The sequence below is a fragment of the Bufo gargarizans genome, chromosome 10 (assembly GCF_014858855.1).
Source record: "Bufo gargarizans isolate SCDJY-AF-19 chromosome 10, ASM1485885v1, whole genome shotgun sequence".
NCBI lineage: Eukaryota > Metazoa > Chordata > Amphibia > Anura > Bufonidae > Bufo > Bufo gargarizans.
Window position 1 is genome coordinate 127,719,123 of NC_058089.1, and position 17,918 is coordinate 127,737,040.

Below are 17,918 nucleotides of genomic sequence, written 5' to 3' on the forward strand. Positions count from 1 at the left end.
GAATACCCTCCATCCTGATCTTCCGCAGAACTCTGGGCAGGAGAGGAGGGGGGGGGGGGGACGTAAAGAAGGGAGAGCCCCTGACAAAGGGATATCAGGGCGCCCACGACGCAAGCTTCCAGACCTCCTGCTCAGGGGAGAAAGGTGGGAAGCTTCTGAGTCAGACTTGAGGCCAACCAGTCACGTCCAGGCGACCCCAACGCAGACAGATTGCCTCGAACACCTTCCGCAGTCCAGGAATACAGAAGGGAGAGGCCCGTATCCATTCTGTCCGAGGAGGAAGAAGAAACAGAGGGGTGTTCCGGTCCAGGAATGGAACGTCTATCAGCGTGGCAAGACGTGACAGCAAGTCCGCTCCGTCTGGTGTGGGAAGTCTCGTAGCCTACCCACGGAATAGGCGGTGGAAAGTATGACCACCAGAGGGCAGACGTGACCTAGACATTAGTCATGTCTTAAGGAAAGTAATGCTGAAACAAGTAGCACACCCAGGACCAGTGGGAAGGATTCACCCGTAGAAGGAAAGATGTGGAGTGCGCCACAACCCACCAGCCGGGGCCGGGGCCGGAACTCTGAAATAGAAGGCCACAAAGGAACACTTCTTGCAAATGCCGATGCAACAGGCGTTTAGTGACTGCGCCAAAACTCCGCCAGAGGAGCCACAATGGTATCGCTAGCGGAATCCGCCACCTGACGAAGGAGCTGCGCAATAAGAACAATAGCATGCAGTGGTAACGCAAATACCACTCCCCCAGAAGTAGCCAGCGCCTGCCAGTCGGCGCAAAACTGAAGGGGGAAGGTGGGGGGTGGGAGGCTATCCCGTAGAAGTCATGGCACTATACTGCCCCAGTTAAGTAGAGTTAGACTTAAACACTTACCTCGGAAGGGCTCTGAACAGGAGCAACAGCAATGCTAGCATAAGGGTAGAACCCCCAGCTGAGGGGGACTACAGAGTCAGTGAACCCTCGACTTGACACAAGTGTTTCTAGGCAACCCCTCTGAGAAGACAGAGGATGTCACAGCCATGCACCAGATCAGCACCGAAAGATAAGGAGCCCATGTGGAAACAGCTACTGTATCCCCCGACGGCACCCATACACCACAGATGCAGAGCACCAGCACCCGCGGGTATCGGCTGTTGCCACGCCCCACTGTAAAAGAGGCTAAGGCATCTAGAGCCGTGGCAAAGTTCAACTGCAGCACAAGATGCTTAGGTATTCCCTGTAAGCGGACCACTAGTGGAAGGGGAACGCAAGAGGAAGCACGGTGATGGGAGAAGGCAAATATACAGCAAGAACAGAACCCAGTGGAGATGCAATGCCGCTACTTACTGAAGGGGGGATGCATACGTCCGGCACTAAAAACAGTGTAATTGTACTTAGTCCATCAACTGCAGGGGACAATATATAAGGCAAGTACTGTAACCGTAGTAGTGCAATTACTCCCTATGGAAGGGGTAATGCATACAAGGAGTACTGCTAGCGGAAGTGGTTATGCATACAGCAGGAACTGAATGCAACGGTAGAGAGATAACGCCATTTACAGAAGGGCACGCATATGCGATATGCAATTACTCCACCTAAGGAAGAGGTAATGCCTACAGTAACCACCGAAACTACCTAGTGGAAAAGTAATTCCGTCCCCTATGGAAGGGGAAACTACTCCGGGCGTCACTGACAACAGCGCTCTAGCAGTTATGCCTAAAGTAGGTATGGTATGCAGTAATGGTGCAAATACTCCACCTTATGAAAGGGGGTAATGCAAACGACAAGAACTGCTGGCTACTGTGGACGCAATCTCGGAAGATTGCGAGGGAGTCGAGATAGAGACCAAATCACTCATCCCCTCTCCAGGGATGGAAGGGCGCGTCTGAGCGGGACCCTTGGGGGTGTGCAGGAGACCGAGGAGAAATGTTCTGTTCTGGCTCGCTTGCGCGCAGTTCTACCTCACAGAAAACTGCCCGTGGCAGAGTAGGCCACACTGGAGGGGATATATCAATCAACGGACCCCGAGGGTGGAATGGGAATCTAAAAAAGTCCATCCACCGGATTGCGTAGGTTGAGCTTATTAACCAAACAACCCGAAGGGTGGAGTGGGAACTTCCAGAGGTTCTCCATTGGATTGTGCAGGTGGAGAATTATCAACCAAAACAGCCCCGGAGGACGGATTGGGAATCCAGAGGTCCTGTGCTGGAGTGCGTTGGAGAATATATCAACCAAAAATGGCCCCGGAGGGCGGATTGGTAATCCAGAGGTCCTGTGCCGCAGAACTATCAACCACACGACCCGGAGGGTGGATTGGGAATAATGCAGCTGTCCTCCCTGGATCTGTGCAGGTGGAGGAAAAATCAACCAACGACCCAAGAGGGCGGATTGGGAACTATGAGATGTCCTCCTTTGTCCACTATAGGAAACGGGCCAAGCTTGGTACCACACAGACCGGGTGGTCCTGTGGTGATGAGGGGGGCAGTATGAAAGCACATTTTAACATTATTTTTTTTTTTTTTAAACGAAGAAGCCGGCCTCTAGGCACAAGAGGCAGGAAGGGCTTATATTCCTCCACTTACTAACCTTGCACTAGGAGAGTCTTAGATATGCCGGCCTAAGGCCACATCCTCCTCAATCGCCACAAGCGGCGATCCAAGCCCTTTGCGCATGGCCGTTTAGGGCATCTGCCGAAGCTACAGACCAGCAGTGCATCGCCAGCTGCGAAATGCGCCAGCCCAGAAAGGACGGGGCTTCACCCCGCGGGGCGGGCGGACAGAGAGCGGGCCGGGCAAATATCGCGGTCAGAGCACCTAGGCGGTGCCGGCCAAACGCAGGGTGTTTAACCCCCTCTGGAGCAACGCGTCCGCTCCCAAAGGGGTGGAGGATGGTAGATGCGGCCTCAGGAAGATCTTCCCGTCGGGGAGCGGGAGCTGCGCTCCGCTCTCTGCTTGCAATAAAACGCGGTCGGAGCACCGACAGTTCATAGCCAGGTACACACCACACTTACTGCGCTCCGGACCCAGTAGGACCCGGAGTGTTACATTAACCCCCAAGCACCGTTGAACCTACTGCTTTAGCAGTGCTGGGAATGAAGGGAGCTGGGAATGGCTGCAGGTGCAGGGCTATGCTGAAGCCTTGTCTGTTTGAGACTATTGCCACCAAGAGGGAGGGAGGGGGAGACCAACCCAAAGGGTTAAACATACTTACCTAGTTCTGTGTACTCACCTCATCTTCATCCTCTTCTGCCGCCATCTTCACCCTTCCTCTGGTCCAGCAGGGTCACCCCTTCAGCTACTGGCACCGTAGTGGCAGGATGCTGGAAGAGGGACTTGGACGGGTGACCCCTTGGCTGGCGGGATGCAGGGAGCGAGGCTGCCCTGGTCCACCCTGTCTTCTGTGGGGGAGGCAGCAGTGCAGGGGACCGGCACTGGCACAACTTGACCCCGGGAGAACAGGGAGGCGAGGCGTTCACCATTTTCCCATCTGAAAAAGAAGGGAAAAAATAAACTAAAATAAAAAATCTTCATGAGATCCCTGCATAGGAGGGAGGTCTTGCCTCCTATTGACACTAGAAAAAAAACTGAAGCTCTCTCTCCAGACTGGAGGGGGTATAGCTGCCAGGGGGGGAGCTAACAGCTTTTACTAGTGTCAACGCCTCCTAGAGGACATAGCTATACCCACGGTTCCTGTGTCCCCCAATGAATATGGGCGAGAAAAGTTCCACTTTTAGTCTCATCTGCACAGAAACATTGTGCAGATGAGGCAATGCTACGTTAGGAGGCAAAAGGAACACAAACACCTCATCCCAATTGTGAAGGATGGTGCAGGGGGCATTGGGACAGCTTTGCTGCCTTCAAGGCCTGGACACTTTGCCATCATTGAATAAACATTGGCCCACATTTACTAATGAAAGTACACCAACACTTTGTAAAAAAAAAAAAAACAGCCAAATGTGCCAAACATATACTGTCTAAGCCACTGCGAAACTTGCTGTCAGGGCTGCAGAATTGAAGCTAGTTTTGGGAGGAGTCGGTAGAAATGTAACGACTCCAGCTTAAAAAATGATCTGGTATTAATATTGTCAGTAGTTTATTAACTTTCATATACATTTAGAAATCAAATATATTTTATGTTCTATCAATCGAAGGCCCTTATCCATCAACAGCAGTGATGAGAAGAGTGCCTAGTGGTGATAGAGAATCAGTTCTCACCTGTCCTGACCCTTATACTATAAACAGTAATACGCAGGGTCTTCTGATGGTCATATAGAATCAGTTCTCACCTCTCCTATGTTCTCTGTCTCTTATACTATAAAAAGTAATCAGGGTGTTCTAGAGGTGATAGAAAATCAGTTCTCACCTCTCCTGTCTTTATATTTCAAACAGTAATAACTGGTTTAGGCAGTGAGGTGTCTCGTATGGACACATCACCAATGAATCCTGTCATTGGCTGCAGTAGAGCAGATGACCATGCTCAGGCCAGAGGAAGCAAACAAGCTGTGAACCAGATGATGAAAACACACACACAGGACTGGAGCTGCAGCGAGCAGATAACTATGGATCTTTCCATAGCGGAGGCAGGCTGCAGGCTCGTGTAAAAAGTTACTTATTCCCAGACAACCCTTTTATTGCAGCAGTGACTATAGCAGCTCCACTTTTACATGTTTCTTTTAATCCCATTCACACTCACGTTTTGGCTTTCAGTTTGTGAGATCCGTTCAGGGCTCTCACAAGCGGTCCAAAACGGATCAGTATGCATTCTGAATGGAAAAGGATCCACTCAGAATGCATCAGTTCAGTCTCCATTCCGCTTTGTGTGATACAGCTCTAAGAGTTCTTTCACAAGAGCATGCCCCTTGCGGGAATCACGCTCCATGTGAGAGAGGGATTGTGCGGTCTGGACTACAGAAGCACATGGTATTATAATGATTGATAATGCTGTGTGCCTCTGCCAGATTGATAATGCTGTGTGCATCTGCCTGACCTATCAAGATAATGAAGTGCGCTTCTGTAGTCCAGACCGCACAATCACTCACAGCTTTTCTAACTTTTTCTGAGTACAATTTCATAGATTTTGTAAAATTGTTAAATGTAGAACATCGTTTTCAAGTTATTAAATGCATTGTGAATTGCATATTTACGTACAGTAATTTAGAAAATTTCTGAAATTTTATTCCAATAAACATGGTTTAAATTCCATCTAAGTAGCGGGATTACTTACATGATAGTAAGAAAAAGCCTGATATTACCATTTTTACTACAGGAAATTTGTCATGACTAAATTAGCCATATATGCCCTGCTTGCTGTATATCTCTAGACAGTGTCTCTAAATTTTCCCCAATAAACTCTCAAGGCTCATGCACACAAACGTATTTTATTTCTGTGTTTTTTTTTGCAGACCGTACACAGAACCATTAAATTTCAATGGGTCTGCAAAAAACAAAAAAACGGAAGTTACTCCGTGTGCATACCAATTCTGTATGTCTTTATTCCTGTTCCAGAAAAAAACCAGAACATGTCCTATTATTGTCCGCATTACGAACAAGGATAGTACTGTTCTATTAGGGGCCAGCTGTTTCGTTCTGCAAAATACAGAATCAACACAGATGTAATCCGTTTTTTTTGCAGATCTATTTTTTGTGAACCGTAAAATACATACAGTCATGTGCATGAGCCTTAAGGTGTATCAAAGCCTTATACCAGGAGAATGTAATAGCATCAATCCATGACTGTAATAAATTAATAGTTCGGGTTGTTACGGATGTGGAGATATTATGTTATCCTTAACATTTTATTTTAAAAAATTGTCCCACTTGAGGTCTAACAATGGCCTTCAGGCATGCCATCTATTAAAGCCCATTAGGCTCTGCCGAAAGCATGGTCTAATAGGCAGCCTGTCAGTATAACGCTGAATTCACACGTCCGTGGAACACAGTCTGAGAGATACCGGACTGGCATCCTGCTTAGTGCAGGAGTGCGCGGCGTCATTGGTTGCTATGACGGCGCGTGCTTTGTGCCGCCGCCGCTGTACAGTAATCTACTCCTATAGATCATAAGGCGGCGGCACGAAGCCCACGGCATAATAGCAACCAAGCAGAATGCCAGTACGGTGTCTCACGGACCAGGTTCCACAGACGTGTGAATTCAGCCTAACACTGACAGGTATAATGCACTGCAATGCAGGAGTGTGCAGTTATTAGTGTTTTAGAAGTTCACATCCATTAAAAATCTTGCATTGCAGTGCATTACACCTGTCAGTGTTATACTGACAGACTTCCTATTAGACTATGCCTTTGGCAGAGCCTTACAAGCTTCCATAGATAGCAGGCCTGAAGGCAATTGTTAGAACTCTAGCCACCACAGCAACCCAAGATCACATCGCTGGCATGATGACATCACTCTGACAAGCTCCTTAGATGCAGCGGTCGATATTGGCCGAGCTTAAACGGCCGTGGTTGAAGTTACAGCATATCCCCATGAACATCATTCTTTGGTAGGTATACAAGTTTGTCTTTAATGGGTTAAAGCAATCAATTCCACATAGAAGACAGATTTTTTTTTTTTTACTTTAACCATTCACTTACTGGTCCCACTGGCATTCCCAATGTTATTCTTAGCTCCTCAGAAAGGTCACCTGGCTTCTTCTCCTTTAAACGAGTCTCAAATTCTTTTCCCTAAAGCATGAAGAGTTATTAAAATGCATTAATTTTACACAGTACTGACTGTATCTAATGTTAATACTCGTATTACCGGTCCTATGAAAGCGCTTAACCAATATATTCAATATGATTTAAGATTCCATGAACATAATTATTCTTAACAATCAGACCAATATGACCAGGTTATCATATGTCTAGGTATAGGTTAGTAACATGATTGGTTCCAACCAAATCCCAGGGTCTCCTCATACTATACCAAGCATAGTGCTATACATTGTCTTGTGGCTATCCTTGGTATTCCAACTCGATCATATTCCCCTGAATGGAACCGAGCTGCAGAAACGCCATGTGACCGATGGATGTAACATCACCCAAGCTCTGCAGCCCTTCCAACACCTGAACATTGGGGGTTCCAGGATTTGGCCCCCACTCATCAGAACCTGATAACTGGGCCTGAGTCCTAGAAAACCCCTTTAGAAATAACATTCACAGAGATTGCAAAAAATAAAAATGTCTGAAACTACCGTATATACATGTGTTGAGGATTTCTTATTTCAACTAAATACTTTTACATAAAAAAAAACAAAAAAACAAAAAAAAAAAACGCCTTACCTAAATGTTGATGCCAGGCTTTGAGGCTAGTGTTCTGATCTTGTATTCTACAGAAAATACATTGCATAAAAACTATGGCCTCACTCTACTAAGGCCCCATACTTTTGGGGCTTTTTTGGGGCTTGTAAAAACAGAAGGAATTTCTTTTTCTAGGATTTTTGGGTGGTGCTTATAGGTATTTAGGCTGCGTTCACAGCCCGGTAGCCTGACCCAATGGGCTGTTCTGGCATAAATGACGGATGTCGGCCAGACAAAAAAACGCTGCATGCTGAGGTATTTGTCCAGCTGAAACATGGCATTTCCGCCAGAACACCAGCTGGATACTGCGAGCTCCGCTAGCCTGATCATCATCCAGATCCGGCTACTGGAATTCAAAGCAACTGATCAGAACCTTATTCTTTTTGTCTGAAGTGTTTATAAGTAACACAGCTTTGATTTTAGACTACGGTTTATTGCCTCTTACGGAAAATAAAGCATGTACAGCGCTTTGGGGTCTGGGATTAATGGACCAGGTTAGAGGTGGAGATAAATAAGACAAAAAACAACACAGTAGCTTCAGAAATATGGCTACGCTGTGACAAAACTGAAGACAATACCACGGCTGCAGGTGGCACTGCACCTATTGCCCTTACCTCATAGTACAGGTCTCCATGGATAGTCAGTTTTGGCTTGCTCTGCCATTTGAAGAATGCATCGTGGAGTTTCTGGTAGTCAATGTCAATTTTTCCCATTTTGGGTCGAACCTTTTCTCTCATCTTGGATTTCATAGTCTTTTGCTCTTCCTGCGAGTACAACAAATAGTGACAATAAATAGGAAGAAGAATTTAACCCATTCCCATAGCAAATAATTCTCATTGTTTTACTCTCTGCCTTTAAAAAGACATCACTGTATTTTCCTCTTCACATAGCTGTATGAAGTTGTACTCTCTAATGGCACCACATGATTTATTGTGTATCGGCCACTGTTTTGCAGATGTCGTCTTTACAGCATACACCATGTAGTAAAGACACGTTCCCCTTGATTCCATGGGTCAGTATGATTACAGCCAATGTGAGATTTATATAGTTTGGTATATATATATGCAATACTTTTGGAAAATAAACTTTCAACAAAAACTGCATCATTGCAGGCCGACACCTATAACTTTTTTTTTATAATTCCATCTACTGAGCTGTGTGTAAAGGCTATTTGCTAGGTGAGCCGTAGATGTATTAGCACCATTTTGAGGTATGGATGGCTTTTTAACTTTTATTCAATTTCTTTTGGGAGGTAAGCAAACAAAAAAGGACAATTCATGAATTTTCCCCCCATTATGGTGTTCAAACAGGATAAATACCGTACTTTATAGTAAATGAATTTGGACGTTTTCAAACGTTGCGATACCAATGATGTTCATTTTTATTCGTAAAATGGGGAAAGGGGTTTTTAAAATTTGTAGTCTTTTTTTATATGACTTTTTCAACAATTCTTTATCTCCCTAGTGAACTGTAACACTTATACCATAGACTGCAATAGTTTACCATTTTACTATTTACTATTGCAGTCTACCGCAAAATTGCCATGTTCATATTAAGTCCTGCTAAGGCAGGGCTTAAAGGGACACTTCCATCACATATTAGCAACCTATATGTCAATATTCCATGCATTTTTATTATTAATAACCCCATGTATTCTGCTTCCTGGCTTTTTAACATTAACTTCCTCTCTGTTTGGACTTTTAACTCAACAAACAGCCTAACTTGACCATCAGTCAGACCACAACCTGAAAATAATACACTCACCTGCTGCCTGCCACTCAATTACGTTCCAGTGCCAAGGGTCTTATCCAGCACGTAAACATTCAGATCTGGTCAAATGCGCCACTCCAGCCAATCACTGGCATCAGCAATGACACATTGCCAAGCAGCAGCTCACTCCTGGGTCAAGCAGCGCCGCCGGCAAGTGACTGCACAAGACCGGGTACCAGACCTTCAGTACTGGAACATAATTGAATGGCACGTTTAGTTTTAGGTACAACACTGTGGTTAAAGTTTTAAGGTTCAGCCGATTTCTTTTTCCATGTTAGCGTTCTGAATCAAAGCTGTGCATTAACGTGACTAAAGAAGACCGTGGTCTTGAGGGACATGTCATAATTTATAATTTTGGATATGCAAACATTAGCGTTTAATTTTCATTAATTTAATTTACAGGTAAACCTCACAATTCATGAATTTTTTCATCCACTATGTTCATCGCGGAGCTGAATTAAAGAGGACCTTTCACTAGTTTAAAAACTAAAGACTAACTATATCTGTGGGCAGAGCGGCGCCCAGGGGTCCCCCTGCACTTACTAGTATGTCTGGGCGCCGCTCCGTTCGCCCGGTATAGATTCCGGTGTCTGCAGCTCCCTCTGTTGTACTGGGCGGAGTTTTTGTATTAGGGTTGTCCTTTGCTGCAAGGCTGGCCAATCGCAGCGCACAGCTCATAGCCTGGGAGTCCCAGGCTATGAGCTGTGCGCGGCGATTGGCCAGCGCTGCACAGTCACTCCCTCCCTTCCCATTGTGATGTGCCTGCCACTGGCCACCAATGAAAATAGCACTGAAAAGGAGGGGAGGGGCTGTAGCCAATGAATATAATTCACCACTTAATACAAATGTACACATGTACAGAATGACAGGGGATGGCGTTCCTGCAAACCCTGTCAATTAACCCCTCAGGCGCCACATCGATGCGCTTCGGTGGGATGCATGTTATCAAGGCCGGGTTCCGGCTGTGTGATACAGCCAGCATCCGCCGCTCACATTTGTATTAAGGGGTTAATTATACTCATTGGTGGCGCAGTGGCAACAGGGTCCCCTCCACTCCTCCTCAATATATTCATTTATGGCAGTGGCAGCCTCCAATCAGAGCCCCAGCAGTGAAATCGCAGGGCTCTGATCGGTTACCATGGCAGCCAGGATGCTACTGAAGCCTTGGCTGCCATGGTCAGCTCCCTGCTCTTGTGTGCACAAAGCACAGGGACTGTGTAAAATCCTATTCACCCTAGTAGGACTGTTCTATTATGGGCCGGACGTTCCATATAATGTGGAATGAAGCTTTTTTGGCGTTTTATTCTTTCTTTTAGTATCGAATGGTATGGAGTATTACAATACATTTTTATGGTATCGAAATCGAATAAAAATGTTGTATCGTGACAACCCTAGATGAAACTACAGTCTTGTTTCAATAGGACACAGTACATGTACCTTAACTCCAAATTTCACAGATGATGGATCATTCCTGGAAGTAGGGATTAAAGCTTTCATGGAATGGTGGAGGTTACTTGTCACTTTTTGTGGCAAGATTTGTTTGTAATTAGGTCATCATTCACCCTACTTAAAGAAAAGATCTACTATCGCACAATGGAGCCTCAGAACGAAGAGCTTGTGGTATATTACTTGCTTCTGAACAGTATTACTGCTCACCTTCTCTTGGAGAGCCTCTCTCATTTCCTGGATGCCTGTTCTCTTGATGAATTCAGGAAGCTGGAAAGGTGGTTTCTCAATTCCTCTCTTGCCTTGCAGATACTTGCGCTTGAAGCACCAGTGACGAGGAACAGGAACAGAATTCCTGGTCCCTTTCAGGTGCACAAGCAGTTTGGGGTCTTGAGCTGTGACATCGTGCATCTCTACTACATCTGGACGTGAAACCAGCTAAAAGAAACAAGTAGATGAAAACATGGTAAAAGAAATGCATATGTATGAAATTAACATTTTCCAGCAAAATGATTTAACTGTATATTGCTGTTTTAACTAAGTCAAAGAAAACGCAACATATGGTTACACTTGCAGGATGGTGCAGACACAGCAGTTGTGTCTATGCAATGGGCAGACGGTTTTAATATCCGATCCCAGCCAATAGTGTTTTATAGCTCATGGAATGCGACGATGGTAAAAGGAAAAATAAATTGCTAGTCACTAAAGGTCTATTAAGGCTAGTCCTGATGGGGTTAAAAAGGCAATATCTCTGCTTCATGAATATTTCTTATTGGTGCTTCATGTACCACCGATATCTGATAATATATGTATATATTATCCCGTATAGTTGGGTATACCCAGTCACCAGTAGGCTTGCTTTGTACTGCAGTTTACCTGTTTCAGTTCTGCAACAGTGAATCTATTCATTCGCCTTAATTTTTTCTTAGACAGTTTTGGGGCATCCAGTTTTTTGTCCTGCAAATGAGAAATGGGAAAATATAGAAAATTAGCTTAGAAATAAAAAGCAATAAAAAATAAATTTGGGAGGAGGGCACAGTAGTTTGTCAAATCAAATACAGGATTTGTGATAAAACCACCTATGTGAAGGATACTGTCTGAGCAACAGGGTGGATTAGGGAAGATTTAGGAGCAGCCACCAGTCCCCTGATGTCTACAATCAGAAGAAAGGCTTTACATTTCAACATGCCCAATCATCTGCTCTCCTGAGACATAGGCCAATTACAGAGGTGTCTAGTAGACACTCATTCTTCATCTCCTCACTGAATTATTTCTAGGAGGAGGTCAGAAGATACAGATGTCACTTAAACAAGCTCTCGCATATGTATAATCTAGTAACACACAAACATGAGAGCCTCACACATCATGGCTGTGCACATCACACATGTCTGATATGTAACTGTAAAGGCAGCCTTAGAAAAGGTCCTCAAACTGATTGTACAAAAGTCCAATTAAAACTGGGGAAGCCCCTGTAAGGCCCCATTCTCAAAATGCGGAACACAATTGCAGACCCATTCATTTCTATGGGCTGCACGATGTGCGGCCCGGTTCCGGAAATGCGGACCCGCACTTCCGGGTCCACAATTGCAAACAAGAATAGGCATATTCTATTAGTGCCGGCAATGTGCAGTCCGCAAAATGCGGAATGCACATTGCTCTGTCCGTGATCCGCAAAACACACTACGGACGTGTGAATGGAGCCTAAATGCGATAAAATAACAGCGTCGATACTCAGTCCATTTCTCCCCTGACACTTTCATTGACAAGCTCCGTTCCTCCTGACTGCAGTAGTGACATGCTGTGCAAACAGGTCACTACTGCAGCCAATCAATGGCCTCAGCAGTCAGAAAGATGACTTTAGCAGCAGGAAGCAATGGGACGTGCTGGAAGCTGAAGGGGAGAAAATAGCCAAGTATTTTTAATTTTATTTTATCACATTTACAGGGATGGAATGAGATTGTATTAAATGTGGACAACACCAACCTCGGCATCACTGTCGCTGTCACTGTCCATCAGTTCTTCCTCAAATCGCTTTCTGGGGGCAGCTGGTTCCACTTTTTCAACTTTTTCTGGTTCTTTTTCCTTTTCTTTCTTTACATCATCTGTCAGCTGGCACACAAATACACAGCATGAAGTGAAGAAAATTTAGTAATTTTGTGTATTCTGTGTCCATGTAATCTATGGTAAACTAAAGACCAGCCCCATATTTCACTACAAAACATTCAGGATCCCCATTTAAACAACCCAACACCAAGAATCAATCACCTTAAATGCTTGAAAGATCCTTTTGAAGAAAATGAAGTTTGGGTCATAAATGTCTGGCTCCTCAGTTACATACTCGATTTCCACTTTCCCTCCAGTGGAGTCGGCCTCTGCTGCCTCATTTACATCATCCACCACAACAGTGGGGGCCGCAGTTGTTCTCTTATGTGTCCGTTTCTTCCGGTTCCTTCGTCTACGACTTTTCTTCTGTAGGGAAGGAGAGCATTATATGGCCATTAAGCTTATATTAATCCCTTAGTGAGCAGTCACTTCTCAGCCATTTTGCACACAATGGTTTTACAGTCCTAACGTTATCTGTTGAGCTTCTAAGATAATTTGAGCTTTTTTTCTGTCGACATAGGGCTGTTTAATATATTTAAATAAAATATTTTTCTTTTTTCTTACAAAAAGTAAAAATAAAAATGTATTAGGTCAATTTACAGTAAAACTACTAAAGTCACTTGCAACGTTACCCAGGGGAATTATTAGAAACTAGTCTTCCCAGAAATGCTCTGGGGAACTGCCCCGATTATTGGCCCAAATAAAGAGGGCTTTACTCTTAGGCGCTATAGAAACCAAAACCAAATCTTGCAACGTATAAACAGAATATACACTTCCTATCTACTTCCAATCTTTCATTGAAAAAACGAAAACCTTGAAACAAACTTAGGCTACGCTCACAGTAGTGTTGAGAATCCAGTAACCTGATCCAACGGGCTGCTCCAGCATAAATGCCAGCTTCAGCCAGGCAAAAACTGCTGCATGCAGTGGTATTTGTCCTGCCGAAACCCGGCATTTATTTCAGAAAAGCAGGTGGATCATCGTCCACGGCTGTATCCAGCAATGGTGGATACAGTGAGCTTCAGTAACCTGATCAGGCCACTGGAAGGGTGAGTGCGGTCTGGAAGGAGCCCGGGCATCTGTGAGGTCTGGTAAGCGGAGCCATGCAGCTGAGGGGGGAAAGGCACCTCCTGATAAAGAGCCAACACTCCAGGATGTCATGAGAGCAGTGGCACAGTGCAGCAGCACCCTCAAGTCCCTGACATTACAAGTGGGGGAACTTAGAGACGATTTGGTGATCATTAGAAATGACCTGCACAAGATCTCTTAAAGAACCACTGAGGTGGAGAAAAGAGTGTCTGGCCTAGAGGATGGAAAGGCGCCCCTTAAAATGGCTACCAAGACGTCTGGACGGGACATTGCACAGTTATTTGCCAAAACAGACGACCTTGAAAATAGGTCTCGCCGCAACAATATTAGAATTGTGGGCGTCCCTGAAAAAGCTGAGGGAGCTTACTCTACAGATTTTATTGAAAAGTGGTTATTGGAAAACTTTCAAGATAAAGGTCTGTCTCCGTTGTATGCTGTGGAAAGAGCACACAGAGTGCCCACTAGACCGCTTCCTCCGGGGAGGCCTCCATGCCCGATCCTAGCTAAGATACTACACTACAAAGATAGAGACACTATTTTGAAGAAAGCGCGCAACCTTCCGGAGCTATCCATTAATGGAGCGACGATCTCAATATACCCGGACTACTCCTCAGAGGTTCAAAAGCGCAGGGCGTGTTTCCTGGATATAAAACGGAAGCTGAGGACTCTTCAAGTACCATATTCTATGTTGTTCCCGGCGAAATAGAGGGTGGTGGCCTTGGGAGCCACTCATTTTAAAAAATTCGGAAGGCGCTCTAAAGTGGCTGGATTTACATTAAAATCGCCTGAAACAAAGACCCAGACACCTGAAGTGTGATGGTGGTAATGTTGTCCAACTCTTTTTTTGCATTCCTTGATCCCCTACGGTTGGGGGATAACCCGCACTAGCTATGGAGAGAACAGTCTAATGATCTGTTTCTTTTTGCTTCTCCCTCGCTGTCTGATTATAGTTTTTCCCTCTCTACTCCTTTTCATATGTCCGGAGTAAGAAGATTGTTGTCAAGGAGTGCGGATCCTGTTCAGTTTTAATGTTATTATTTTATGGTGACATTTTGATGGCAGGAGCACGTGCAGCGTGCATGACTATGACTTGTGTGAGCGTTAACACAGAACTAGGCTATGCTGCATCGCAAGCTAGGCTGTGTTAGCTATAGCCGCCCACCTAGGGCGCAAAATGTTGTTCAGTATGAGAAATCATTTTACTTGTTTTCTGATTGGGGAGTTAACATGGGGGGGTGTTATCGTGGCAATGGCGGCAAGGAGAGACACCAGTGAGCCTACAAACTCAAACAAATGTGTTGCATAGTTATAGAAACATAAATGTCAATGACTCAAGTGACTAAAATAATTAGTTGGAATGTGAGGGGACTAACTGATGCAACGAAACGCCAAAGTGTGTTTAATTATCTGACGCGATTCCACCCAGCTATATGCTGCTTACAAGAAACTCATTTGACTAAACAATCATTGCACATAGTGAGTAAGTCCTGGGGGGCGGGGTTTTCGTCGCATGCAGGGTTCTCCTCACATTCAAGGGGGGTAAGCATAATGATGCTTAGAAGTATCCGTTTCCCATGTTTGCAGGAACATGTAGATGAAGAGGGCAGGTATATATGCGCATGGTTCTGGTATCAGTATACATCCCCCCTCCATTTTCGGTGGTCCCTTTAAGGAAAAGGTTTGATATTTTAGCGCAGTATGCTGGTGTCCCTTGGTTGATAATTGGGGATTTTAATAATGTTCCGGATGAGCGAATAGATAGATGCAGAGTTCACGACATTGTCAGTCATCAGAGAACATCTCCTCTTAATAATATAAATAGCGGAAGTGGGACTGCTGGACATCTGGAGGATACAGCACCCAGGGTCTCGCAGCTATTCCTGCAACTCCTCCACTTTTGCATCGCTATCAAGAATAGATTTGGCCTTGATTAACACAGCTGCATTCCCGCTGGTGCATTCCATAGAGTATCTCCCCAGATCCCTCAGATCATTCTCCTCTTAAAAAAGAATTGGTTTTAGCAAGAAACGCTAGATTGGGTTCCAAACTGTGGAAATGTAATGCTTTTTGGCTTCAGACGCTGGGTGGACTGGAGGATGGGAAATGGGCACTGAAGGAGTATTTTTGTTTTAACACGGGTACAGCCCCTTTGCACATTGTCTAGGACGCTATGAAGGGGTTCCTGCGAGGTGTACTAATCCAACAGATCAGACATAAATCTCGCTCTAGGGAGACAGATGTTCGTATGCATGCAGCTGTTAAAGATGTAGAAGCGACATTTGTTTCAGACCCGTCAGAGGCGGCGAGCCGGAACTTAGTTAGCTCAGGAAGATTTAAGATGCCATCTGATTCAAGTGGCAGATAGGAAAAGACAGTTCTACAAACAGCAGTTCTTGGCAGAAGGGGAAAGTGTGGGACACCTACTCTCGGTTGTTTCAAAAGCTCAACAGGGATCGACATGTATAACAGAGTTGGTAAATGAGCAGGGTCAGAGTAAACGGACTACAGGGGAAATTCTGAAGGTTATGGAGGACTTCTGCTCTGATCTTTACACATCCAAGACGAGTTGTGTGGAGTCAGAGATTGTGGATTTCCTACATGGCATTGACCTCCCCAAGTTGTCCCCTGAGAATAGAACAATGCTAGATGCCCCTATTAGCTTAGAGCAAGCATGTCCAAACTGCGGCCCTCCAGCTGTTGCAAAACTACAACTCCCAGCATGCCCTAATAGCTGTAAGCTATCCAGGCATGCTGGGAGTTGTAGTTTTGCAACAGCTGGAGGGCCGCAGTTTGGACATGCCTGGCTTAGAGGAACTGGATGTAGCGCTAGATTCCATGGCAAATGACAAGGCCCCGGGCTCAGATGGGCTCCCTGCGGAGATATACAAAAAAAATTCGGGGTGTGCTGCTCCCGGAGTTGCTAAAGGTTCTCCAACAGTCTTTAGAAGCAGATCCCTCCCAGCTTCAATGCAAGATGCTCTTATAGTGGTACTGCCTAAGCCAAGAAAGGACCCCAAGTTACCTGACTCCTATAGGCCCATCTCACTGTTAGTGGCGGATATTAAAATATTAGCTAAAGTTTTGGCGATGAGATTATCAAAGGCGATTCTGACAATAGTGCACCCTGACCAGACTGGGTTAATACCCCAGAAATCCACCTCCATTAACATAAGAAGAGTCTTTGCTAGTATACAGTGTGCAGCAGAAGATGAGGGTGACAGAGCGATTCTATCATTAGACGCGGCCAAGGCGTTTGATAGTATAGAATGGGGTTATCTATGGTTTGCATTGCGAACAATGGGCTTCGGGGAATAATTCATTAAGTGGGCACAAAAACGAGATTTTTGTATAACTTACCAGTAAAATCTCTTTCTCGCTCTTCCTTGGGGGACACAGGAAACCTTGGGTATAGCTTATCTCCATAGGAGGCGTGACACTAAGTAAAAGACTGTTAAGCCCCTCCTCCAGCAGCTATACCCTCAGCCTGGAGAGAGAGACTTCCAGTTATGTGCCCAAGTAGTGAAAGACAAAGGCAAGGAGTAACCAAACCAACACCAACAAGTCAAAAAAAAAAAACACCCGTAGGGCAAGCAAAAACAATGGGTGGGCGCTGTGTCCCCCAAGGAAGAGCGAGAAAGAGATTTTACTGGTAAGTTATACAAAAATCTCGTTTTCTCGCCCAATTCCTTGGGGGACACAGGAAACCTTGGGACGTTCAAAAGCAGTCCACAAATAGGGAGGGACCACAATCCAAGGCGAACAAAGCACCCTAGACATTAAGGCACCGCCGCCTGCAAGACCAGGCGGCCCAAAGCAGCATCCGCCGAGGCATAAGTGTTCACCCTGTAAAACTTGGTGAACGTGTGCAAAGAAGACCAGGTGGCCGCCTTGCACAGCTGTTCAGCCGAGGCACGATTACGCTGAGCCCAGGAAGCCCCGACCGCCCTGGTAGAATAAGCGGTAACACCAAAGGGCGGTTCCCTGCCCCTAGCACGGTAAGCCTCAACGATAGCCATCTTGAGGAAGCGGGCAACAACCACCTTAGACGCCGCCAGCCCCCTGCGCGGACCCTCCGGAACCACAAACAGAGAATCCGAGCGTCGAAAGGGTCTGGTCACATCCAGGTAGATCCTGAGAGCCCGAACAACATCCAGACGGTGAAGATCCCGCTCCCGAGGATGCGACGGGGACGGACACAGAGAAGGAAGGACAATATCTTCATTCAGGTGAAAGGCGG

The 17,918-nt window shown here is 45.5% G+C and overlaps 1 protein-coding gene across 1 annotated transcript in view; it reads right to left on the reverse strand.

Annotated features, from left to right (window-relative positions):
- Positions 1 to 17,918, reverse strand: part of SF3B2 (splicing factor 3b subunit 2) — a 67,644-nt gene that overhangs the window by 12,756 nt on the left and 36,970 nt on the right. Inside the window, exons 9-14 of the mRNA XM_044269789.1 lie at positions 12,755 to 12,958; positions 12,473 to 12,598; positions 11,366 to 11,446; positions 10,700 to 10,927; positions 7,888 to 8,037; positions 6,569 to 6,658 (exon numbers count right to left, since the gene is read on the reverse strand). Coding sequence (XP_044125724.1) covers positions 6,569 to 6,658; positions 7,888 to 8,037; positions 10,700 to 10,927; positions 11,366 to 11,446; positions 12,473 to 12,598; positions 12,755 to 12,958 — 879 coding nt within the window. The remainder of the gene's footprint in view (positions 1 to 6,568; positions 6,659 to 7,887; positions 8,038 to 10,699; positions 10,928 to 11,365; positions 11,447 to 12,472; positions 12,599 to 12,754; positions 12,959 to 17,918) is intronic.